Source organism: Heterocephalus glaber, unplaced genomic scaffold (genome assembly GCF_053883595.1).
Source record: "Heterocephalus glaber isolate CG9 unplaced genomic scaffold, H.glaber_assembly_v1.0 deba00001572, whole genome shotgun sequence".
Taxonomy (NCBI): domain Eukaryota; kingdom Metazoa; phylum Chordata; class Mammalia; order Rodentia; family Bathyergidae; genus Heterocephalus; species Heterocephalus glaber.
Window position 1 is genome coordinate 14,984,218 of NW_028258357.1, and position 27,447 is coordinate 15,011,664.

The 27,447-nt window shown below is 40.1% G+C and overlaps 1 protein-coding gene and 1 pseudogene across 4 annotated transcripts in view; both read left to right on the forward strand.

Moving 5' to 3' along the window:
* Positions 1 to 11,051: 11,051 nt before the first annotated feature.
* LOC101708172 (PC4 and SFRS1-interacting protein pseudogene) lies at positions 11,052 to 14,872 on the forward strand (annotated as a pseudogene).
* Positions 14,873 to 20,384: 5,512 nt separating this feature from the next.
* The window catches only part of Nedd1 (NEDD1 gamma-tubulin ring complex targeting factor), a 45,607-nt gene continuing 38,544 nt past the window's right edge, over positions 20,385 to 27,447 (forward strand). The window contains exons 1-4 of one of the 4 annotated variants that reach the window (XM_087192641.1): positions 20,473 to 20,520; positions 22,685 to 22,828; positions 25,666 to 25,760; positions 26,023 to 26,389. Coding sequence is in view for 3 of the 4 variants with exons in the window: in XM_004844899.4 (XP_004844956.2) it covers positions 22,693 to 22,828; positions 25,666 to 25,760 (231 nt within the window). In the remaining variant the exon portion in view is untranslated. Of the gene's footprint in view, positions 20,521 to 20,768; positions 20,919 to 22,684; positions 22,829 to 25,665; positions 25,761 to 26,022; positions 26,390 to 27,447 lie in introns of those variants that run through there. The other 3 variants (XM_004844899.4, XM_004844898.3, XM_087192640.1) reach the window with 3 other exon arrangements.

The following is a 27,447-nucleotide window of genomic DNA, read 5'->3' on the forward strand; positions in this document are numbered from 1 at the left end:
TATGAGAAAAGGAAAAACATAGAAACAAAGTCTGCAAATAGGGAAGGTGGGGGGGCGGTGAAGGGAGGGCAAGGGAATGGGGAAAAAATAAGGACCAAGATACAGCATGTAAAGGTACAAGATCCCAGACAAATGCAACTGTATTGTATACCTAAAATGCACCAATAAACTAAATGGAAAAAAAAGAAAAAAGAAATGTAGAGTCTAATAGGGAAAGGAAACAGAATTTAGAGTCTGATCTGAAAGAAAGATGTTTTTAGAAAAATAACTAATTTGAGTGAAGAGAAAGGTGTGTGTGTGTGTGTGTGTGTGTATGTGTGTGTGTGCACATGCATGCGTGTACATACATATGTCAGGGGCCAAGGATTTAGCTCAGTGGTTCTGGCGCCTGGCTTGCAAGAGCAAGGTCCTGAGTTTGATCCCCGGTACCAAAAAAACCCAAAAAAACCATACATATGTCTGTTTATCTTTTAAGTAGGAAGGAGATTTTGTAGATTTTTAAAAAATTTGAAGTAAACCACACATATGTAAAATTGCATGAACCCAAAGTGTACAGCTCAGTGAATCTATTTAAATGGATTCCACCAGGGACCAGCACTTAGATAAAGTTACAGAATTTTGCTAGAACCCAAGAAATCTTCTCTGGCCTATACTTTGGCAAAGGGAAGGAAATATATCAAACAATTTTTTTCTATTTCAGAGTCAGCTTACTGTGTACTTTCTTAAATCATGAGTCACCCTTAGACCATTATTAGTCAGCCTTCAAAAACAGTTCCTGAGATAAGCCCCCCCCACCACCACCACCAAGTTGAAATCAGTGATGAAAGTCTGAGTGAACCACAGCAAAAATTTTCAGCTGTCAAATTAACAGCCAGAAAGCATTTTTTTTTTCCTTCACAAAAGATGCATCTAACTCATGGAAATCAGAAAGAAAGAAAAATCTATTAGGTCATCAGGTGAAGGATTATTTCTTCTGATATAGTTCCTAGGTTTTTCTCTAGTTTATAATGAGTTCAGCTGTTTTTATTCAAAATCAAGCTATACACATAAAGGAAACCTAATGCACTCTTTCTTCCAGGAGTAGACAGGAAGCATGCACAGAACCAATGAGACACTATAACCCCATAATGTTGCATCAAAGCCTGTGGAGTGACATTAGAAATGAAGTGAGATGGAGCATCTTTTATTTTGTGTTTAGAAAGCACAGGACAGCTAACTGACCCAAAGGTGAGCCTCCCTGGATACGGACTTACAAAGCGTTTTCCATCAAAGTACAGGAGTGTAGACCCATCCTGTTTAAGTCTCCTTGAGTGCGGATATCAATTAGTAACTACAGGAAATGCAAAAAGTCACTGTCCAGGTGGAATCTGCCTTTAATCTTTTGAAAAGCTTCATCACAGTTCAAACAAAAGGAGCAAAAGTAAGAGTCGCTGTGCAGAAGGCAAAGAACTCAGGTTGGGACCTCTTGAATCACCTGTTTGATGTTGTTTTTTCATAGAATTTAAAAGGCTGAAGGGAGCCTCTATCACAGCCTTTGCCTTGCAGATTTCAGTAGTCTCCATTTCATGACTTCGCCAAAGAACTTGAAATCTGCATCCTCACAAAAGCAAAACTTTTTTCCCCCAGAAACCAGAGTTCTGTTTGTTTTGTTTTTCACAACCACGACATCTATCACAAATCTTAGGACATGGTAAATACTTAATAAATATTTGGCAACTGAATGAATGCCTCTATGGAACTTTATCCTGAAAATCATGAGGGACTATGAAAACATATCCAGAAGAGGGATGACAGGGTCAGATTTGTCACGTAGGAAGATCCACCTGGCAATAGTATAGAGCATATGTCAGAAAGGGATGGAACCGGAAATGAGATGATTCACTGGGAGACCCAAGTAGCCTTGAGAAAGAATAAATGCTCACCTGAACTTAGGGAGGGCACCTGTCAGAGTAGGAGCTGATCTGGTGATTGATAGAGTGTGGAGGGACAGGGAAAATAGGATCTGAATTCTAACCTGGTCTTCAGATGGCTGATGGGTCAACTGAGTTGCAGGGTACAGTAAGGTACAGGAGGAAGAACAGATTTAGTGTCAGAAAGAATGTTCATTGTAGCCTTTTGGGCTTGAAGTGCTTGCAAGATGCCTGACTTACAAGGAGTAGAGTAGCAACGGTTATTAAAGCCATAGATTTTGAAGGTTTTTTCCACAGGAAGGAAGACATTAACATGAAAATACAGAGTGCTGAGGACAGAACCACTAGGACAGGAGATATTTAGAGGTCAAGCAGAGGACAAGAAGACTGCAACACTCTGAGCAGAATTGCGAACCCAAAGCTGGCCGGGTAAGGGACCTGAGCAGCTCCGCTTCCATGGGGAGAAATGAGCCCAGGTTCTTTTCTCAACAGGAGGAACTGTAGTGTCGTTCACAGGCCCAGTCTTAGTCACTTTCTCATTGCTGAGAACATTACCTGACCCCCACAACTTAAAGGAGGAGACGTTTATCTTGGCTCAGAATTGCAGCTCCTGATCAGTTGGCCCCAAGGCAGAAGAGTCTGCCCCAAAGGAAAGCTGCTCACATAGTGGCGACCAGGAGGCAGAGCTGGAGGGGAGGAACTGGGGAGGGAGAGGTGCCCTGCCAGGTCACATGCCCAGTGACCCACCTCCAACAGATCCCACCTCCTAACGTCAAGTCGACCACAGCACCCCATGATCCAATCACCTTCTAAACACATGAGACTTTGGGGGGCATTTCAAATCCAAACCACAGCAGGCCCAAGTTCTCCAGGTCAAGCTGCTGGCCTGTTAATTACACATACGGGTTAAGGAGTACACCAGCCCTAAACATTGCACATAACAAAGACAGACTTTTTTTTCCTTTATGCAACTTAACTTTGCTCTGGGTATGAAATAGGATTATAAAGAAAACTGTTTTTAAAAATACATGGATACTTGGCCGGGAATTTAGCTCAGTGGTTCTGCCGCCTGCCTCGCAAGCGCAAGGACCCGAGTTCCCCGGTACCAAAAAAAAAAAAGTACATGGATGCCCATGTTCATAGCAGCACAATTCATAATAGCTACATCTTGGAAGCAGCCTGTTTGTACATCAGCAGATGAATGGATAAAGTGGAAAAGTGGTATTTACACACAATATAGTACTACTTTGTCATAAATAAAGATAAAATTGAGTCATTTGTTGGAAAATGGGTGTACCTGGAGACCATAATGCTATGTAGAATGAATCAGACACACAATCTTAAATATTGCATGGTTTCTCTTATAGAAGAAACAAAATATAAATAAAGAGCAAAATAAAGGATAGATAACAAGGAGACAAAGCCAGAACATTTTCCAGGGCATTTGCTTTGGGAGATTGTGGATTTATCCTTTCAGAGACGTTACTGCACAAGGCATTCTTAAAACTTCTATTTTTGGATTTACCTTAGAGTTTGATAAAGTAAAAACTCCATGTATTTTAAAGGCAAAGTTGAGTTTTGAAAACAGCCCAGGTTGTCATTGAGTGTGAAGCTTGATGAAAAAGATAACTGTAATTACAGCATTATTGATGTTTTATATTGAGTACTTGTTGAAGTGATAACATTTTGTATATGATAGGTTAAATATAATGTAGTTTAAAAATTAATTTCACCTATCCTATTCTTTTACTTTTTAATGTGTCTGCTAGAATAATTAAAATTAGACATGTTGTTCATTGAATATAACTGTTGTAAACTGTTAGTCTATACAGTTCTACTTGCATATATAAGAAGTTATTTATATATAAAGAATACTTGGAAAATACCTTTAGTATTTATCAATAGAGACTTTGCAAAAAATAAAACATATTTGTCCACAGAGCTGAATCTTACGTGCATTGAAATAATGAGGTAAAGAAGGGAATGGAATTAATGTGAGAAAATGAAAAATGGAAACAAAGTCTTTGTAAATAGGGAGGGTGGAGGGGTTGAAGGGAGGGCAGGGGAATAGGGAAAAAATAAGAACCAAGAGAGATTATGTAAAGGTGCAAATTTCCAATGATGAATGTCACTATACTGTATACCTAAAATGTATCAATAAAATTAGTTTTAAAAAAAATAAATAATGAGGTAAAGACGGGATTTAGCTCAGTGGTTCTGCCACCTGCCTTGCAAGCTCAAAGCCCTGAGTTCCATTCCCGGTACAAAAAAACCAGAAATAATGAGGTAAATATGTACTAAGATGAGGAACTCTTAACTACATATTGTTAAGCAAAAAAAAAAAAAAAAAGAGGCACAAAACAAATGCATAGTAAGATAATGTTTGTTTTCAGAGTGTATGAAACAGACTTTGAATGCATTCTGCAAAATTGCACTTATGTGTATGACTATTCCTGGAAGGATGCGTGAGAAATTATGCTTAGTTACTGTCTTAGAAGGAAAATTGTGACTCATTATTGAGTGTAGGAAAAGACTTTTTTTTTTTGATACCAGAGATCGAACTCAGGACCTTGCACTTGCAAGGCAGGTGCTGGAAGCACTGAGCTAAATCCCCAGGCCCAGAAAAGACTTATTTTTAACTGGACCTTTTTTAGATGAATTAAATGTTTTACAACATGTATTCATTACTTATTCAGGAAAAATATCATTTACAGGGTTTTATTATATTTTTAAATCCTTAAAATGAATTCCCCAAGGTCAGTTATGACAGGATAATAATTCATGTTTATGTGGGCTGGGTGGCAGATCTATGAAAACTAGTGCCCTACACATAGTAAGCTTCTAGGAGCTATCTAGCCTTTTTGTCACCCCACACTTTGGCTAAAAGCAGAAATGTCACAGTAGAGTCTTTCCTTGTGTTTCAAGGATACTGTAAAATTGTCACAGTTATGTCAGGACTCTAAAGATGTCAAATGTAAACAGGATGAGCCATCACTGACCTTGTGACACGCCCTAGAAGTTAGTTATCTCCCCCTAATCAATCCCAGAAACTTATTTATTCCCCTATTTCTTTTATTGGAATAAAAGGCAGCTTGTGTAATGTACAGCTTCCTAGTCAGGATAATATTGTAGGCTGTCCGCAAATTTTACTATATTAAAGACTGTAGCAAACTTTTCCAGCTATTACATCCTTTGCACTAAAATCTTCACTCTCCTGTCAGCTTCTTGATTCTTCGGCATTTAAAACACTCTCTTTTATTTCTGTGTCAGAAACTGTGTGCCTCCCTAACCTCTTTGTCTACTTCAATCACCTCTTCTCACTTTCATGAAGTTTGTTGATTGATTGCTTCTCACGGGGTATGTCTGGCTTTCCGGCCTTTGTCTAAATTTAAAACAGTAGAGCCATCCTTCTGAAAACACACAGTGCTCAATCAATTGCATTTGCTCATAAAATATCTTTTGTTTTTTTGAAATGAAAGTCTCTTGATGCGGAGTCCTTATTTCCATTCCCATTGCTTCTGCCTGAGTCCAGCCTCTCTTTATCTTGCCTGGAATATGTCAATTAGCTCTTAACTAGTCCGCTCATTTTCAGACTCCTCACTGGCAATCCATTTTACATTTTATTGCTGAATTCTAAAAGCATATTCTAAAAAAGAAAAAAAAAACCAGATTCATGTATGCATTCATTTATCAGACTTTCCTTAAACATCTCTCTGTGTTAGGCACCATGCTAAGATCTGGGGATACAAAAAGATTTATTTTTCATAAACAGGCACTATGTTTCTGGAGTCTAAAGTCCAGTGCAAGGGGTCAGGAAGTGGACCCATGATCTACAGTCCATGAGAGTGTGATGCTGTAGCCACACCCAGCAGGGAGGGAAGGTTCTCAGATCCTTGCTGCTTTGTGCAGCTGTGCAGAGCCAGGTGTGAGATGTAAGTAGAGGCAGCGGAAAAGGCAAGGCTGGACAATGTGGTACTAGGTATGGTAGCTGGGCAGGTTGGCCTGCTGGTCAGAGGAGACTTGGGAAAGTCTGCATGAGGAGGTAGTGAAGAGCTTAGCACCTTTGTGAAGGAGGGAATCTGGACTTTATTCTGAAGGCACAGGTTTTAAGAAAAGCAGTCAGGTGCCATGTGTTCAGACTCATGTCTTATGAAGAGCATTGTTAGGAGTCTAGAGGACAGGAGGTTTTCATCCTGAAGCCTGGAAAGAAAATTAGGAGGACAGACACTGTTTCAACCATTCAGCCAAAAGTGGAGGATGATGCAAATGAGATAAGAACAGTGGCAATGGGGAGATTGGAGTGGACAGATTTGAGAGATAATTGGCAATAAAATTTATGTGAGTGCCTGATTATCTATATGAACATTGGTGAGAAAGGAAAATGCTTAGAACTGATTTGCAGATATCTGAATTGTGCCCTTGAGATGCTATGAGGAGGTAGGGAAGGGGAATGTTTTGGCTCAAAGAAAATGATGGCAGTTGGGTGCTTGGGCCTGCACTCAGATGAGAAATGTGTCAGGAGACATTCACTCTTTATTCATTTGCTCATTCAGCAAGTGGACATTGAGTACCTACTACCTGAGAGGCACTGTTCGAAGCACTGAGGATATTGTGGAACAGACAAGACAAACTACCTGTTCTTGTGGCACTTTAATTCCAGTGAAGAAACCAAACGAACCAAGCCAGTGAGTTCATGTAGAATGTCAGAAGGTATGTGCTCTGAAGACAGCGTAGTGAGGAGACAGAGTGGGATGGAAGGTGGAGGTATTTTAGATAAGGTAGTACAGGGGAAAAGTGGCTTCCGAGAGGTGATCCTTGAGGGCAAACTTGAATGACATGCTGGAGGAAGCTGCAGGAAATGTCAAAGGAGGAGTGTGCAGGGCAGAGCCATGCAGAGCAGCAGGCTCCCTAAGTGATGGGTGGTGGGAGCTGTAGGGAAGATAAGATGGGAAGATGTTCAACTAATGGGACCCCCTAACCGTACCTGAAAACCCTCACAATAGATCCCTTTATCCATATTTTCATTTTCCACTGTTTCAGCTACCTAAGGTCAACTGTAGCCTAAAAATAATAAAGGAGTAATGATTTCATAAATTTTAAATTAATCAACTCATAAGTTTTAAATTGTGCATTATTCTGAATACCGTGAGGTAATTTTGTCTTGTCATGAGCATACATCATCCCTTTGACCAGTGTATCCACACTGTATAAGCTACTCAACTCCTGAGTCACTGAAGTCTTTTTTTTTTTTCACTTTATTAAATTCTTTTATTGGTACATTTAGGTATACAACACAGTTACATTTCTCATTGGTCAAGGCTATTTAGAGTCCTATATGCCTCACTTATCTGTATGTCAAGCTCTTTTCCCCTGCTTGGGAAGTTTTCTGCCATTATTTCTGTGAAGAGATTTTTTTATGTCATCTCCACTCTCTCCTGTTTCTTCATTGAGCCCAATCAGTCTTATGTCATTCTTCTTTGCATCATCTAGCAGCTGCTGGATTGATTTCTCATGTTCCCTTATAATTTTGAAGCAATTTTTCTTTTCCTGGTCACTAATTGCAATCTTATCTTCTATATCTGAAATTCTGTCCTCACATTGGCTCATTCTGCTGTGTAGACTTTCAATGGAGTTTTTCATGTCCTGGAAATCTATTTTCATCTGTTTTATGGATTCCATTTGTTTCTTATGTTGGGATTCCATCATGTTCCTGAGCTCCTCTCTAGATTTATTAATCATGTCTTGCACTAGGGGCACAATTTCCCCTGTTATCTGAGAAATTATTTCTGATTTCATTTTTTCCAGATCCCCTTTTGTTGCCAGTTCAGTGGGTCCATGTGGTTGAGTATCAGAGTGTTCCATCTCATTTCCCTTTGGGGTTGCTGTAGGTGATCTGGAAGTCTGGTTTTGAGACTTATTTATGTGTTTTCTCATTTTGACTGGGGCCGGGGGCTGTTAGCGCCTGCAGGGATTACCTCCTCTGAGCTGGGTGAGGTGGGAGAGGGGCCGGGAGCAGTGGTAGGGATGGTGACCCAAAAGCCCTTTCCTGTGGACTGGGAGCAGCAGGAGGGATGGTGGCCAGGAAGCCCCTTCCTCTGGACCAGGAGCAGTGGGATGGTGGCTCAGAAGCCCCTCCCTCTGGGCCGGGAGCGGTGGGAGGGATGGTGGCCTGGAAGCCCCTGCCTCTGGGTCAGGAGCAGCGGGACAGAAGGTGGCCCAGAAGGCCTTTCCTCTGGGCTGGGAGCAGTGGGAGGGATGGTGACTGGGAAGCCCCTTCCTCTGGACCAGGAGCAGTGGGACGACGGCTCATAAGACCCTACCTCTGGGCTGGGAACAGTGGGACTCAGTACCTTGGTCTGGTGGTCTGGTGTCCTCTGCATCTTTGTAGTGTGGAACCAGGTGGCTGCCTGTCTGCAGCGGGGTGATTCGGTGTCTTCCGCGCCACTCAGGCCCTCGGTAGGACTTGCACAGACCTTCCTGTGTGCAGCGGGCTGATTCGGCGTGTTCTGTGCAACTCAGGACCTCAGTAGGGTGTGCACAGACCTGCCTGTATGCATCAGGCTGATTTGGCGTGTTCTGTGTGACTCAGGACCTCTGTAGGGCATGGGCAGACCTGCTTGTCTGCAGTGGGGTGATTCTGCGTCTTCTGCGCGACTCTACATTTCTCATTGGGAATTGTACCTTTACATAATGCATCTTGATTCTTATTTTTTCCCCATTCCTAGCCCTCCCTTCACCCCCTCCACACTTCCCTATTTACAAAGACTTTATTTCCATTTTTTCCATTTCTCATCATTTTTCCTTTCCCTTCTTTCCTTTCCCCTGCCCCTCCCACTACCCCTACCCTTTGGACCTTTTCTTCCTACTTTCCATTATCAATTATTCATTCTAATCATTGGTACATTTTAGGTGTACAATATAATGACATTCATCATTGGAAATTTGCACCTTTACATAATCTCTCTTGGTTCTTATTTTTCACCCTTGCCCAGCCCTCCCTTCAACCCCTCCATTCCTCCCTATTTACAAAGATTTTATTCCTATTTTTCCATTTTCTCATTTAATCCCATTCCTTTCTATCCTTTCCCCTAGCCCTCCCATAGTTCTGGAAACATTAGCCATGGCAATTAGACAAGAGAAAGAAATAAAAGGAATGAAGATAGGAAATGAAGAAGTCAAATTGTCATTATTTGCAGATGACATGACACTCTATATAGAAGACCCCAAGAACTCCACCAAATGTCTTCTAGACTTAATAACCAAATTCAGTCAAGTAGCTGGTTACAAGGTCAACACAAAAATCAATAGCTTTCCTCTACACCAATGACAGACTCACTGAGAGAGAAATAGGGCAAATAATTCCTTTCACAATAGCATCCAAAAAACTGAAATACCTAGGAATCATCCTAACAAAAGAAACCAAAGACCTCTTCTCTGAAAACTATGGCACTCTGAAAAGAGAGATTGAAGATGATATCAGAAAATGGACAGACATCCCCTGCTCCTGGGTAGGAAGGATTAATATAGTGAAAATGGCCATACTTCCAAAACTGCTATATAGATTTAATGCAATTCCAATTGAGATCCCAGCAGCATACTTCATGGACCTTGAGAAAACAAACCAAAAATTCATTTGGAACAAGAAGAGACCCAGAATAGCAAAAGCAATTCTAGGCAACAGAGACATGGCAGGGGGTATCAAAATCCCCAACCTGCAACTCTACTACAAAGCTACTGTGATAAAAACAGCATGGTACTGGCAAAGAAACAGACCTGAGGACCAGTAGAACAGATTAGAAGATGCAGAAACAACTTCAGACACACTCAGCCATCTCATCTTCAATAAAGGAGCCAAACACCCTCACTGGAGGAAAGATAGCCTCTTTAATAAATGGTGCTGGAAAAATTGGGCTTCAACTTGCCAAAGATTAAATCTAGACCTATATCTCTCACCATGCACTAAACTAAAATCGAAATGGATTAAAGATCTAAATATTAAAATAGAAACTCTGAACCAGTTGGAACAGAGGTTAGGTAGAACCCTTGAAGACATCAGTGTAGGAAAAGATTTTATGAACAAAACCTCAGTTGCCTGTGAACTAGCACAAACAATCAACTAGTGAGACCTCCCAAATTTAAAGACCCAATCCGAAAATGGGCATCTGAAATGAACAAACATTTCTCACACAAAGAAGTAGAAATAGCAAATAAATACATGAAAAAGTGTTCAACATCACTGGTCATTCGAGAGATGCAAATGAAAACAACACTGAGATTCCACTTCACTTCAGAAAGAATGGCTGCTATCATGAAATCAACCAATAACAAATGCTGGCAGGGCTGTGGGGAAAGAGGAACCCTGCTCCACTGCTGGTGGGAGTGTAGACTGGTGCAAGCACTGTGGAAATCAGTATGGAGATATCTCAAAGAACTAGGACTGGAAGTCCCATTTGACCCTGCTATTCCACTGCTGGGGATCTTCCCCAAAGAATTAAAAGAATCATACCACAGTGATATATGTGTGCCCATGTTCATAGCAGCCCAGTTTGTGATAGCTAAAACTTGGAAACAGCCCAAATGCCCATCAAATGGAGAGTGGATAAAGAAAATGTGGTGTTTTTTTTTTTTTTTATAAAACGGAGTACTACTCAGCCATAAAAACTGAGAAATTAGAGACATTTATAGCTAAGTGGATGAACACTGAGGTGATACTCTTAAGTGAAATAAATAGGACACACATGTATAAATACCAAATAGTTTCTCTGGTGTGAGAAACTGAAAGTGTAAATGAGCACTGAATAGTCTCTTGATCACCAAATTTAATATTGCAGTATTTGTGTTCAAGAAACATCTATTTTACTGTGAAACAGGAAGAAAAGGGGCAAAGGGGAAGGGAAAATGGGAGGGGTAGGAGAAAGGAAAGAAGGGAATGGAATTAATATGAGAAAATGAAAAAAAGGAAACAAACACTTTGTAAACAGGGAGCGATGGAGGGTTTGAAGGCAGGGCAGGAGAAGGGGGAAAAAATAAGAACCAAGAGATTATGTAGACGTGCAAATTCCCAATGATGAATGTCATTATATTGTATACTTAAAATGTACCAATAAAATAAAATTTAAAAAAAATCTATTTTACTTGATAATGGACCTAAAGTCATCATTATTTAAGTATCATCTCATCATAAGAAGAAAGGTAAGTAAAGTACAATAAGATATTTTGAGAGAGATCACAGTCACATAGCTATTAGAATATGTTGCTATAATTGTTCTATTTTACAATTATTGTTAGTCATCTCTTATAGTGCTTGATTTATAACCCAGTCTTTATCATAGGTATGTATGTACAGGAAAAACATAGAATATACAGTGTTTGGCACTAATTATGGTTTCAAACACCCATTCGAGTCTTGAAATGTACCCCTGCAGATTGAGTATATGTCATCTTGCTTCCTTTTGAAATCATCCTAGGTCCTTAGACAGCAGTAATTGCTTCCTCCATCCAACTCCCCAGCATTTGATCAATATCATAATACTTTGTGTCACTAGTGTTTGTTACTGTGGTATCATCTGAACTTTTTCAAGATAGGAAAAAGTTCCTTTTGGTGATTGCAGTACCCACCATAGTTTGCCAGCAAGGTAGAACTGGTTATTCTTTAGCCCCAGTGTTCACCTGTTATTCTGGGATTTTCCGTCACCAGCATCCTTTGAAAATACTTTACCATGCACAGTTTGGATGCCATGGTTCTCTCTTTTGGTGTATTCCTTTGCTTTGCTGAATTACCTCCTCAAGTACGATGCATGTGTAGTAACTGTGTTGAGACTTTACATATTCCATGTTTTTCTTTGTGACACTTGAGTGCTAAGATGGCTAGATAATTCTAAGGCAGTAATCATTTTTGTTTGGAAATATAGGAACATTGTTTCATCGTGTTGTAAATTCTAATGTTACGATTAAGAACACTAAAACTATTTTTCTTGAAACTTGTTTATTAGCATCTTCTTAAATTTTGAAAATGTTTAAACTCTTTTCTTTCAAGCCAGTATTTTAAAATTTGATAATGGTGCATTTTGATGTGTCATTCTTTTAAAGAACTAACCCTGTTTTTCTTTTATAAGTGAAGAACATCACCTTATGTCCTAACGATCAGGAGCTCTTAGTTCCTGAGAATGTTTTCTGGTGCTGTAGATAATCAAATCTAGGGCCTTGTACACATCAGACAAGCATTTTGTACTGCACCACACCTCAGGCCCATCTGAGATTTAAAAAAAAATACAAAATGTATTGATGCGTAATATGCAAACAAGAAACTGCATCATTTAAAATATACCTTTCAATAAATTTTGGCAGATGTATTAAAATCTCCATAACAATAACATTTTCATTGCTATCGATTGTTTCTTTGACTCCTTTGTCGTCCATTCCTCCACCTAGGCAAGTGCTTCTCTGCTTTCTGTCACTTGGTTATTTTGCATCAAATCTAGATTGGCATGAGCTATAGGTCCTCTAGCTTTATTATCTATTAAAAACTATTTTAGTTAGGACATTCACATTCCAGTATACATTTTTAAACTAGCTGGTCATTTTGTACCACACTCACACACACCGGGCCTTCTGGAATTTTGGGAAAATTAAGTTGAATATACAGATTAATCAGGAAAAAAATGGACATTGTAACAATATTGAATCTTCATGGATATATGGATATGACATAGCTCTACATTTGGTCCTTAAATTTTCTCAGTCATGTTTTATAGTTTTTAACTGCACAGATTTTATCAAAGTTATATGTAAATATTTTATGATTTTGGATGCTATTGGAAATGGAGTTGTACTTTTTATTTCATTTTTTCCATTCTTCATTGCTAGTGTATAGAAATGCTATTCTATTTTTGTATATTGACCTTTCACAGGCCTTGCCAAATTTATTCCCTATAGGAGCTTTTTCTCTTGGATTCCTTGTGATTTTCCAGCACATAATTGTATAGTCTGCAAATAAAGTTTTACTTCTTCCCTTCAACTCTGTATGCTTTTTATCTCCTCTTCCTCTTTCTCTCCTCATCCTCCTCCTCTGGCCTTACTGTATTGCCTAAGACCTCCAGAATAATATTAATCCAGTAGTAGTAGTAGTAGTAGTAGCAGCAGTAGTAGTAGTAAGTGGGAATCTGTGTTATTCTCAGTCTTACAAAAGAAACATTTAGCTCTGTGGCAACTGGTGGCGCAGGTGGCCAGCATGGACATGCGCAGCAGCAGCCCTGGTGCCCGCGGCCCGGCAGGTAGATGAAGTTCCTGATGGAGCTGTAAAGCCGCCCACAAACAAACTGCCCATCTTCTTTTTTGGGACTCATGAGACTGCTTTTTTAGGACCAAAGGATATATTTCCTTACTCAGAAAATAAGGAAAAGTATGGTAAACCAAATAAACGAAAAGGTTTTAATGAAGGCTTATGAGAGATAGACAGCAATCTGAAAGTGAAATTTTCAAGCCAACAGGCATCAACTAAACAGTCAAATGCATCATCTGATGTTGAAGTTGAAGAAAAAGAAACTAGTGTTTCAAAGGAAGACAGTGATCATGAAGAAAAAGCAAGCAGTGAGGATATGACTAAAGCAGTTGACATAACCACTCCAAATGCTACCAGAAGAGAGAGAAAGAGAAAGGCAGAAAAAATAGAAACTGGACCAGGGATTTTGCTCAGTGGTTTTGCCGCCTGCTGCGCATGTGCAAGGACCCGAGTTTGATCCCTGGTACGAAAAAAAAAGAAAAAAAAAGAAAAAGTAGAAACCGAGGAGGGAGGAGTAGTGACAACAGCAACAGCATCTGTTAATCTAAAAGTGAGTCCTAAGAGAGGACGACCTGCAGCTACAGCAGTCAAGATTCGGAAACCAAGAGGCAGACCTCAAATGGTAAAACAGCCTTGCCCTTCAGAGAGTGACATGGTTGCTGAAGAAGACAAAAGTAAGAAAAAAGGGCAAGAGGAAGAACAACCTAAAAAGCAGCCTACAAAGGATGAAGAGGGCCAGAAGGAAGGAGATAAACCAAGAAAAGAGCCAGACAAAAAAGAGGGCAAGAAAGAAGTTGAATCAAAAAGGAAAAATTTAGCTAAAACAGGGGTTACATCGACCTCTGATTCTGAAGAAGAGGGAGATGACCAAGAAGGTAAAAAGAAGAGAAAGGGTGGAAGAAACTTCCAGACTGCTCGTAGGAGGAATATGCTGAAAGGCCAGCATGAGAAGGAAGCTGCAGACCAAAAACACAAGCAAGAGGAACAAATGGAAACTGAGCAGTAGAATAAAGGTGAAGGAAAGAAGCCAGAAGTTAAGAAAGTGGAGAAGAAGCGAGAAACATCAATGGATTCTCAACTTCAAAGGATACATGCTGAAATTAAAAATTCACTCAAAATTGATAATCTTGATGTGAACAGATGCATTGAGGCCTTGTATGAACTTGCTTCACTTCAGGTCACAATGCAGCAAGCTCAGAAACACACAGAGATGATTACAACCCTGAAAAAAATACGACGATTCAAAGTTAGTCAAGTTATCATGGAAAAATCTACAATGTTGTACAACAAATTTAAGAACATGTTTTTGGTTGGTGAAGGAGATTCTGTCATCACACAAGTGTTGAATAAATCTCTTGCTGAACAAAGACAGCATGAGGAAGCAAATAAAACCAAAGATCAAGGGAAGAAAGGGCCAAACAAAAAGCTAGAAAAGGAACAAACAGGTTCAAAGACTCTAAATGGAGGTTCTGATGCTCAAGACAGTAATCAGCTGCAGCACAATGGAGACAGCAGTGAGGAAAGCAAAGACAACCATGAGGCTGGCAGCAACAAAAAGCCATCCAGTGAAGAGAGAGAGACTGAAGTATCTCTGAAGGAGTCTACAATGGATAACTACGTTGATACACAGTCCCTGGGTTACAAAGAACAACCGAGAAGTTTGTAATAGTTTTCATTTGAAATATTTAGACTGCTGAAAGTTTTAAATTTTTATTAGCATAGGTTTTGATGTTTAAAACTTGAGGGGAAAAAATCTCCCTTTATCTTTGTTTAAAAGTTATTAAAAATCATTGCTAATTGTACTTGTGCAGTATTAACAGCTATATTACCCAGTAAATGTGGGGCGAAGTCCACTTAGAAAATGTTAAACTTTTTCCAGACATGGTTGTAGCATATTTTCAGTTAGTGTGTGTATGTTATTAATGTATAATGGGTAGAACAAAGTTACATTTTTAAAACTTCTACTTGTATAAATATTTCCCCCCTTTTCTCAGATTCTGTGGGTTTTACAAATCTTGGATTTACCAGACTGTCTTTTCACTGTGGGTTTTGTAGAAGTTGAGCATTTTTATGGTTGATAAAGTGTTACTTCTATACAAGTACTCACTCCTTCCTTTTTATCAAAAGTTAGTTTTAATCTCACATTGTGCTACATTCTCCTGCTTCTCTGTAACACTGTGTGGCCTGACACCCTTTTGTATGATAACTAGATAGTCAGTGGACATTGAACTGGTAGTTCTATGTGCTCCAATCTGTCTCTTGTGCCTGGAGTTCAGCAATAGTGACTTTCCCCAATTTCTTGGCTAGGACTTCCTCGGGGGCGTCATGGTTATCATAAACTTTCTGGGCTATGTTCAGAAGTTTAGTTCTATTCTTTCCCTCAAATCCCTCCAATTTCTATAATTTCTTTCTAATGTCTGGGGCCGACTGGGAGACAAAGGCCAAGTTTAAAGCTGCTGCATTTTTGGGAGCCTCGAGGTCAAAAGGAGTGAAAACTCTATAGGCTTCCAAGAGTCTCTCCAAAAATGCAGCCAGAGACTCTGTTTTTCCCTGGTGAACCTCACTTACCTTACTCAAATTAGTGGGCTTTTAGGCAGCTGCCTGGAGTCCCCATAATAAGTGCTTGTGGTAGGTCCCCAGCCTCCTCTTACCATCATCATCATTGGGGTACCATTCAGGGTGCCACGACAGAACCACTGTTTCAGCCCTAGCTGAATACCCCATAGTTCTGGGAGTGACGCCAGGGTTTGGCCCCAGGGCATCTTTGACTGCCTGCTGATAAATATGGTCCTGCTCCTCGGTGGTGAACAGGATCTGTAAAAGCAGCTGGCAATCATCCCAGGTTGGCTGATGGGTATGAAAAACAGACTCAAGAAGAGATTAATGCCTGAGGTTTTTCAGAGAAGGGGGGGATTTTGATGTTTCCAATTGTAAAGATCACGAGTTGTAAAAGGGACCGAAATCAATCCTCCCTCGGGCTCTGTCTGTTTTAAAGGAAAAAGGGAGGAGGAAGACAGGGCTGATGGACCGTAGTCCTGTCCCGATCGAGTGCCAAAGGTTGATCAGGACCTGTGGGGCCCCGATGCCCGTGACCACATTCCAAACCTTTCCAGCAATGTGCACAGAATAAGTTCCCACCAGGGGCCAACTGACTCTGAAACTGGGCCATTTTAATTGACACAGGGTTCATAATTTGCCTTAGAAAATTTCATGCCATATTCATCTTCCCTGTCCGTGGAATAAATTTTTTTGAAGTTATTCAAAACACAATCAAGTGGAGTTCCTTCTGTGGACTGTGAGGAACCCATAATTTTAGCCTGTGAAAACACAAAAGGCACACAGAGCAAGCAGACAGACAACAACAAACAGACAAAGACAAACTTTGGCCAAGTAAAACCGCTGGGGCCGAATGGATTCGGACCCCACCCAGGGAGTCGCTCTTCTGAGGACTCTGACCCAGTGAGTCTGCTTGCCATCAGGAAGAGACGCTAGGTAGGGGAAACTGTGCCGCGTCCGGCTTCCTCCTACCTACCCATAGTGCACTAAGAATCATTCGATTCTTACCTCTAGAGGCTTTCCCGATAAACTCCTGTGGGTTGGTTGATCGGCAGTAGGGCCCGACTGGGACCAGCCTACCTGGAGCCCCGGAATACCATCAGGGTGGCCTAGCCCCAGAATACCGTCAGGGTGGCCTCTCCTTCCGCAGACCAGTGTCCAGAGGGGCCAAACACCAGCGATGTCTGATCCTGGTCTCTCCTAAAAAGAAACAAAGGCTCCAAGATAATAAGCTCCAGAGCAGCTGGCTATCTCGCTGGGGCCTCCAAGAATGTTACACCCAGTGAGAGAGAACCAACCAGAGACCGATATTAAACCCACACAGGAGTTTATTACCGGCCGGGACCCGAGCCGAGCATCAGACTCGAGCCCCGACTGGGGCGAGACAAACATGTTTTATACACCTTTGAGGCCAACAGTTTCTAGGCCCCGCTATGGGATAGAACTAGCAAAGCAAGCAAAAGGTACAGAAGCTGAACGTCTTGCCCTTAGAACATTTGTAAAACAATAGTTGATTAATTGTTGTTTCTAAAGAGACTTTCTAAGGGGAGGAGGTTTTTAAGTTTCCTCCTTCTGAGTTCATCTAAAGGGCAGGCAGGTGGGTCAAGCAGCAATATGGAGTCTGTCTTGCTAACTAGGGTCCTTCACTTTTAAGATCAGAGAGTATGCTTTGCAAGTTTTATTCTTTTAAAATACATTGAAACTCATTTAATGGCCTACCATATAGTTTATCTCTGTAAATGTTCCATCTGTATTTGAAAAGAATGTTTATCTTATAACAGTTGAAGGTAGAGGATTCCATGAACGTCAGTGTGGGTGGTTGATAATATCCAAACCTTTCATATCTTTTTTTCCCATTGAGGCCTGTAGTATTTTATTACAGTAAACAAAGACAAATACTTTTACAGTATTATTTTCCAAGTCGTATATCACGAATGGTCAAAGCAATTCAGAACTAGAACGTAACTCACAACAGGATGCTTTAAACAATTTATTTATTTAACTATAATGCCATGCACTGCCTTTCATTTATTTGGAGACATCTTTTTCCCATGGTGATTTAGAGGATCTTCAATCCAATATAAATATTTCATAAATATTTGCCCATATTTAGGTATACACCTGCACAATACCTTACACCTTTTGGCACAGAAAACTAAAGTGTGAAGACCTGACACAACTAACTAGGGAGAATGAGAATCTGCACCAAATACTTGTTTCTCTGCGGTAAGGGCACCACATACCTATCCAATTAAGAAAAGCACCCTTGCAATTCAGGATGCTTTTTAAATTTTTAAGCAAGGTCTAGAACACTTAGTCACTAATTAGGTGCTGAGTAGCAGAGCTACTCCCAAGCTTATGCCATGACAATAGGGAACAGTTTCCAGCCACTCAGGTCCCTTCTCACTGGTTCTCGCAAGGTGTGCGTCTCTGACCAAGACAGGCTGGCACTTCAGCTGAACCCAGGTACCATCTCTTTGGCTTCTTTCTTCTCATCATTTTCCTTGATGTGTTTTGGAAAGCTATCTCAACTCAGAGTGCTTATGCTCAATATGCACATTAATTTTCTTGGCAAGTATCTTGCCCTTCACCTCCTTGGTTTACAACAGTGCCGACAGCATGCTGAATGACACTGTAGACTCTTCCAGTTTTACTATGGTAACATTTGTGTAGCATCGCTTTTTGAACAGTACCCATTTTGTAGATTTGTGTATACGTGGACTAAGGAACAACCCCATGTTTTCTAAAAGCCCTAGATGACTTATACCAGGTTCCTCTCTTGTTTCCCTTTGTGTGTGTCATTTTGGTAAATTACTGGCAGATAGTGGTTCTGGCCGAAAGCCCAAATCTTACACATCTTCACTGATTTTTTTCTTACCTGAATGTTCTATCAATTAGTGAGAGAATTCTGTTAAAATATCCAATAGCAGTTATGGATATGTTTCCCCCCCATTAGTTCTGATATTTTTCTTCAAATACTTTAAAAATCTATTATTGTTCATACATACAGTTGTAATTGATTTAGCTTCCGGATTTATTCCTTTATTGTTGTGAAACATCTCTGTTTTCTAGAATAATCCTTGTCTTGATGTCTACATTTGTTAAGTTGTATGCTTCTACAATTACAGTATTACCAAATTTGCATCCAACATTTGGTCCCCATTGCTTTGTAGACTATGTTACGCAGGACTGAGGGAACATTATGCTCATAGGCACAGAGAGGGTAGCAAGAGTGTTGGGGTGGTTCAGGACCAATATAAACATGATGAGGCTGTGGCACCAGCAGGGAGGGAGAAGTGGGAGTTACCATGGATTTCACACTTTAATCGTAAAGTGTAAGGGGATGGAATACGGTCTTTCTAGTCTTTGGATCAGGGCCTGATTTCTGTCTTTGCTATTTATTAACTGTAGTCTTGGGCAAGTTATGTAACCTGTTTCATCATATGTAAAATAGGGACACGTAGTAGCACAAACTGCATGTATTTTTAGAAAGATGAAAATTTACATACGTATGTAAAGTACATACACACGTCTATACACTCATAGTGTTTAGCAAAGTGTTCAATAAATATATTATATAATAAGTATTATATTTTGTTATATCATACTTTTTTCACATAGTCTAGTCTCAACTTTCCTGTTGGTTTCAGTTTTGAGATTTAATTATCGTTCATATTTAATTCTCTTCCTCGTTTACCCCAGTTCGCTCTGACCCCCCTCCCTTTCTTAGTTCCCAGCTTTTGGGGCCCCATCCCTGCCAGAATTAGATTTAATAATCTCAAGAACTGGAGACTACACAATTAAGACGGTTTCTGCTTGCTCTACTGATTCTTTTGCCGCTCCCCATCAACCTCCAGAACACGACTAGGACTTTAATTTCCCCTCTGAAAAAAACTAGTTGCCAGGTTTCCAGTTATTTGCAGTGTGAATATAAATAACTGGCGTTCATGTACCTAGTTCATAAGTATATCCTGTATGTACTTGTGATGAAAGAACAACACTTTGTAGGAAAAAATGCCCCATAAATATTTCTAGCAAAAATCCTCAGGAGAGTTAAAATTTTAAGTCCATTAGAACAGGCATTTGAAAACCCAATCCAGCAACCCCCTTTCCACCTTGGGAAGCTTTCTCTTCAAAAGAATTCCCAACTAGATGGTGTTTGATGTTCCTGACCCCAAAGCATGATGTGAAAGATGATGGGTTTAGATACTGGTTAGCCTAGGCGCTTACTTTTTGAGTTACTTCTTAACCTTTGAGTTTTCTTGGTTTGTAAATTCTATGTGGTTATTATGCCCTCTCCATGGCTTCCTCTTTAGAGAATCCTTTCCTGAACCCACATCCACATGAATTTCCCTTACTATAGGCTTTCATATGTGTTGTCACAGTTTTCCCTTTTCACTTAAGTATGCGTTTATTCATCAGCACCAGCCTCCCTCACCGGACACCAGGCCAGGGACCAGAGCGTTCACTTTTGTCCCCCACATCCCCAACACAATACTGTACGTAGACCCAGGTCGAACACAGCACCTGGGACACAGCAGACAGTCAGCAAACAAATGAATGACAAGAGCGGCCGAAACTCCGTCCGGGCACGGAAGGAGATCCTCCAATTTGCAGCTTCCAGCCAAGCGAAAAGGAGCTCCTGGCCGCGCCCCTTAGTGACGTCACGCGGGCGGGACTTCCGGCCTCCGAAGTTTAACAGTGCAGGCGGGAGCCGGAAGCGCTGCGCGGAGTGGGCAGCGCCGTGGCCCCCTGTTGTCCCGCGGTCGAGAGGTGAGGTTCAGAGGGCCGGGGTCAGCGGGTCCCGGCCGGTCGCGCCCGAGCATCTCCTGACCCCTGACTCTGCGCTGCCTCGTTAGAGGGCGGCCCCGAGGTGCCTGGGCCCCGCGCGCCTTGCCGGCCCTGTCCCGGGGCTGTGGGGGGGGGCGGCGCCCACGCGGTGCGGAAGTGCGGGCCGTCCGGGGCCCCCCGGGTCGCTCTCCTCCGCCGGCCTCGGCTCAGCTCCATCCCGGCCCCAGCCCCAGAGGTGCCCCGGGCCAGACCGCGTAGGTTGGCGGCGACTTTGGGAAGTGTGCTGCCCCGCAAGTTTGCATCTTTCCCTTAAGCCCGTCCTGCTTTTTGTAAACCTGGAATACGACTCCTTTGGCAGGCGCTCGAGCGCATTTTACGAGGTAACCCTCGTGCAGCGTTCTCCGGGAAGTAGAATGCCCTCTGGTGCAGCAAAGTTGGAGAACTTTTATTTCTGCTGGCTGTGGTGGTTGCATTGTCTGAGAAGCCGCTGTCTCTAAACCGGGCCCGCAGTGTGCTGACCCGTGTCCTGACAGCTCTCCTGGGATGGGAGCCCTCTTTGGGAGAAGAACGTCATCCCTCTCCTTTAGTTAGGTGGGCAGATGGTCGCCTCCCCGCTTCACGTTCAGCGAAGGAAACGTGAAAAGACTCTGCCAAAGTTGCTATCACCTAAGTCCGGCAGATGGTTTGGAATCCAGCTTTTCTGAACCTTGGCTTGGGTGATCCGTCCGCTGCACCACTTTGCCTAATGGGCACGGTGTTCCATCCGCTGCTGGCCTGAGAGTTCCCCTCTCCAGCCTGTCATTGTTTCTTGAGGAGGGAACCCAGAGGGCACGCTTGGCCCTTGTTTTAAGTCATCAAGTCGAAACACTAAGCCTGCACTTCAACAGGTGACCTTAATGGCTTTTAGTAGCACTATGTTTAATAAAACAAGCATAATGAACCATTTGAGTGAGTTTTCTGGTTAAATGTTTTGGCCTTTTTATAAACATATTAAACAGTTGTCTCGAGAATGAAAGATTCTTATAATTTATCATCCCATTAACTCGCCCTCCGAATTAGAGTATATTAGACATAAATGTGATGCTTTGTTCGTGACTTGGCGCCTTTTCTGTGATACTGCTATTGCTGTGCAGTATTCTTGTACTATCCATGCTAGGAAGCTGTGGGGAATTATACTTCTAGGCCTTTTTGCCATGTAGTTTTGAGCATATTTTTTCTCACCTGTCATCTATACTACTTGTTACTCTTCAAAGTGTCTGCCTAGAGTGGTTTCCTTGCCTTCTGTTTTCTAGACTTCCTTGGTTTGTGAAATCATCATGTTAGAATTATATGTTTGAACTACATACCATGAATAAGGAAAAGTGAGGGTATCATAGACTAAGACTTGGCATCTTTGGCTGTACTGCTAATGCGTTATTTAAAAAACTTGTGAAGACAGGATTCAGACTTGCAGAAATGCTAGTTTACCATATATCTAAAGAAAGATTAGGAAGTTATTTGTTGAGTACCTACTTTGTGCTGGAATGTTTCAAGATGCTGGTATGAAGAGGGCGATGTTATAATGAGAACAAAGAAGAATTTCATATAGTAGTAAATGCCATAAAGACAAAATTGGGTACAGTGGACCCTCAAGTTACAACCGGCCTGACATATGAACAACTTGGGTTAATTAGGTTAATGGAAGATTCATCTGCCTCTTGTTATCTATAGCGTGTACCCAGGTAAACACCCAGATCTAAGCTGTATTGACTTACAATCAATTTGAGTTATAGCCAGCCCTCGGGAACTGATCGAGTTTGTAAGTCAAAGGTGCACTGTAATTGAACATTGGTTAGTCGGGTACAGGGCTGCTTTCAGAAGCAGGGAAGAGAGGTAAGAAAGTTACACAGGAGCCAGGTGGTATAAGGCAGGCTAAGGAGGTTGAATGTGATAATTACTGTGGGGAACTATTAGAAGTATCAACTCAGAGTATATGGTTTGGTCTGTGTTTTAGAAAGATCAGTCCAACTACTTTGTGGTGAATACATTGGAATAAAACAAAGGCAGAGCCACTTATTTGATATTGGATTCTTCAACTTTTGTTCTCTTTTCTTTTTTTGGATGTCCTTAATTGTTTTTAAGAAATGTTACTCTAAACGTTTTGTAGGTGCAGCCATGCAGGAAAACCTCAGATTTGCTTCATCAGGAGATGATATTAAAATATGGGATGCTTCATCTGTGACATTGGTGGATAAATTCAACCCACACACGTCACCACATGGAATCAGTTCAATGTGTTGGAGCAGCAACAGTATCCTTTTTTTTTAAGTAACCACTTTTTATTTGGCATCACAACTTGTAGCAGTGAAACTTTTGCATGTAACACATGAGAAATGTATTTTGTAAGGCTATGTATAAGGTGAAATAGTAATTTTGAAAAACAATACATGTGAATTTTGTTTTTGTGGTTGATTTAAATTTAACTGCAACCCACTTTATTGAAAAACACTGCTATTACAAAAAAAATGTATTTTAGTCTTTAGATCTAGACCATAAATTATTTGTGTTACCTACAATTTACTGTTGAACCAAATGGAATGTAGTAGGTTATGATGGGCAGGAAAACTTCCAAAAGTTTTGAAATGAGGTTTTGCATCTACATTTGAATATTTGAATCTTACCTAGAGACTAATACAAAGGAAGTTGGAAGCCAAGAGATTAAAAAAAAAAAATTTATCCTGCATCCCCATCTTACTGATGCTCTTTTTGTGTTTCTCTTTCTGTATGTAATGAAAGCATCATTTCCTGGACAGATATGGTGAAGTTGTGTACAATGAATTTCCCTAAGCTTTTCTGATACCCCCCTGGCCTGGTGAGCTCTTAAATGTGGATAAAATTAATGATGGAGTGAAGCCTGCTTGTCGGGTTTCTCAGCCTGACAGTATTGATGCTTTGGGTCCCATAATTCTTTGTTGCAGGGCTTTCCTGGTCTCTACTCACTAGTTGCCAGTAGTACCCAGTCTTAGGCTAATGAAAGCAGGCCTTTACCCAGTGTTCAGTTATCCAATTTGATCTTTTTTTCATGGCGGTTACTACAATATGAAACCAGAAATGTCCTCAGAATTGCCAGAATTACTTCCAGTTGAGAACCACTGCTGTATTTATATAGCACTACTAAGTCTTAGGACCCTATGAAAATGTTCTGTAAAATTGATGTGCTAGAAATTATTCTTTTGTGAAGCACATACACTAAGCAGAAATTAAGATCAATGTTAATGTTATAATATTATTAAAACTTATTAGTACTGAAATATTAACATTCTACTTCCTGATTAAAGAAAATATATAAAAAATTAAAGCTTTAAACCTTTTATGACCAGTATCTATTGCAAATACATAACAAAGATGACAAATTTTCTTCTTGAATTAAATTTATTCTTCATTACTCCTTGATCTTGTATTAAAGTAGTGAAATAATTTGTTGCTCTATTGATGAAACTTACAGGGAAGTGACTGCATTTTTGATGAACTCTTAAACATGGAGTAGGGAAAATATTTTGAAGATTGGCAATTCATGAAGTTGCTGCCCCCTATTTTTAAATTTTCATTATGCTTAGAACTTAATTTTTTTCTGTTACTTACCATGTAAGAGAAAGGAGCAATTCTTAATAAGATTTACTATTTTTTTATTTATTTTTGTACCAGAAACTGACATTTACTGGCATGCCACTTAATGGTCTGTCAGACAACTAATGCGGCTGTGACTTAGTGTTGTGTGACTCTTGTAAAGCACTCTAGTTCTGTATAGTTTTTGCCTGAGTGGATATGCACTGAAAGCCTGCACATAATCATATTCCTGAGGAGCTTTGATCGCTTCTATTGGTTAGTCAGTTACTGAAGAACAAAGAGGTCATAGACCCAGCGACTGGGGGGTCCTTGTAGCATAGATTCCAAGAATGAGACTAGGGTGATGCGCCAGGAAAGTTAATATTTTTATTTTGTTTTTGGTTTCTTTAGGTAGTGTTCCCATTTTTCTCATGTCTTTTAAAACTACAAGAGACCTTTAAAAAGTTCTTACTCTTTTGTGTTATCATGGTTTAGTCCTTCCTTTTCTGTGTTAAAGGAGAAAAGTAGTGGTGAAGAGGAAGAAGCCAAGGAAAGGGAAATGCTTTCCCCCCAGTTTTATACTACCTAGGTAAAAAGTATTTTGTTTGAATCATAAAATTGCAATCCATGGTCTACTCACAGAATATCTGAATGCTATACAAAGTACCCCAAAGTAATGCAGATAGGATTCAGTGCCGTTAGCCTTGCTCCATTCCTTCTGTACACTGACTTTGCTTGTTTAACAGCATAGCCTTAAACTTCTGATATTTGTTACGGCTTTCAAAATTACTCTTAAAAAGAACCTCAGATTCTTTTTTTTCATTATATTATAATCATTTTAATTTTAAAATACTTTGTCTTGTGTTTACTAACTCCATATAATTTCTGTAAATAAGTAAATGTACTTTAAATAAAATTAATTTTTAATTAGTTACATTTAATTTAAAATAAAGCAAAAATATAACTCTTCCCTGACATTTATTAGCTCACACTTATTTATATCGACTATAGTTACTGTTACATTTATTTCTAATACATGTAAGTTTGAAATACACTGTCACAAAAATTCCAGTCCTGAGAATATAAAGAGATTTCATTTTTTTTTTGAGGGGGAAAAATTGACTAGTCTGAGTATTTGCTTCTTTGCCTAAATTGTTAGCAAGCACTGGATTAATAAGTATCTTGAGCAGTTTTAGTAGATGGAAAGACTTTGATATTTGCTGATGCTACTTTCATCATGCTCTCATTCTTGATGGATAAAATTAGACTGACCTTCTGGCCTACCCTGAAAATGGAGTAGTATTTCACATGGGTTAAATAGCTTTCAAGGGGTAGCCCAGCCAGGAGGGATAGTTCTCCCTTGCAGTAGTAGTAAAGGGAATTAGTAATTAGTAACCTGAGCCATTTTTGAAAGCTAATGTATAAGATGTATTCATTTGCTTGTCTTCTCAGCATTTGCTTGTGTGATTGCATTTTTATAATGATAGTCTAGTGCTTGTAGATGTTCATGGATTGTTTGATGTTCCATAACTCTTCATTTAGATAACTTTCTAGTAACAGCATCTTCCAGTGGTGACAAAATAGTAGTTTCAAGTTGCAAATGTAAGCCTGTTCCACTTTTGGAGCTTGCTGAAGGGGTAAGTATTTTGTTTTTTTCCTTTAGAATCTTTGTTCTGCCTGGATGGCAATTGCTTATTTATTATGGTGCTTGCAATTAAAAATACAGGTGCTTGAAAGCATCATTCTTAATCTAAATTCAAAATGATACCGTAACAATTGAAGGTAAGGTACGTGTGCTTACTGAAACATCTTTAGATAAAATAATATGCATCCTAGGGGAGCAATTAAGGATTTGGATTTCATTAATTAGGTCCCTGCTTTTTCATTTCCTCTTTGTAGGTGGGAACCTGTTGATTCTTGACTTAGGACTATACCGTGCCTAGGTCAGTAGTTTAGTCTGACCATTGAATGCTGGTGGTGTAACTACCCTTAGTGACCCTGGACTCAGGACAATCAGCAGAAGACCCATGTCTGATGGTAGCCCTTGCTTCGGATTTTGTCCCTCTTGGACTCAGGGGCTGCCTGACCCTCCCTCAGTCCCTCCTTGATCGGGATGGCTTTGTCAAAATCCCACGGCACATAAATGAAGCTCTCACTGCATATTCTTTCCTTATCGTTTTGTTGTATAAGTTAATCCCTCTGATTGGGGATAATACTGGCTTCTTTATTTTTGTTCTCCTTGAAAACTTTTTCTTCTTAAAATAAGGTAAGGTCTGAATATAAAGTTACAAGTAGTTGGTAACTTGTTCTTTTTTTCAGTGGCAAAATTTGCATAGCAGACCTTAAATTATTATGAACTGTCATAGTTTTATATACTGGGGTAGGTAAGGTAGTCCACTTGGAAAGCAGCTTAATAATTGTATGTAAGCTCAGCTCATTTAAGAGGAATTATAATTTTTAAGAATTAAAAAATGTTTTTGACATACTTATGGGGTACAGTTTTGATATTTCAGTGCAGGTATACCATGTGTAATGATCAGGCTAATTGGCATGTCCTTTTCCTTAAAAATTTATTGTTCCTTTGCACTGGGGACATTCAAAACCATCTCCACTAGCTATTTTGAAATATATAAATTGTTTTCAGCCTAAGGTGCCCTGCTGTGTGCTATAGAACATTAAAAGTTATATTTTGTAGAGAACTTCTGATTTCATCAGTCTTCTCCTAAATTAAATATGTGGTGGGATGGGCATGAAACTTAGTTCCACCCCACAAGATAGAGGCTTGGGAGAGAATTCGGCAAAGGGCAGAAATGGAATTTGGGCACTCTGCCTACTCAAACAGAGCTAAATAAGATTGAGGCAGAGAACGATCCTGGTCAGTAAGCAAACTGCACTCTTCAAGAGTAGACAGAGCAACTTAAGTCTCTTTGGATCCTGTCAGAGGTGGTCAGCAACACTGGAATTTAATATCAGTGTCAAACAGTTTATTCTACCTTCACTACTGTACTTTACTACTACCTCATTTTTATGCATCTTGCCTTGCAATTAGTGAATCAGTATTTAGGACCTCTTTTTAATGTTTAAAATTAACATGATATTTGCAAGAGTGACATAATCATAAGGATTTTGTGACTATTACTAATTAGTTGTTATAACTCAGCCCTCTTTCCCACATTTAAGAAATCACATTGTAAGGCACATGGATAAACGTGAGATCATTATAGTTCTAATTTTGAAGCCCTCATTTATAAAAATATTTTGTAAACTTTGGTTCTTCAGCCTTTATTGGAAATTTCTAACATATTAATGTTACTTTTTTGGGGG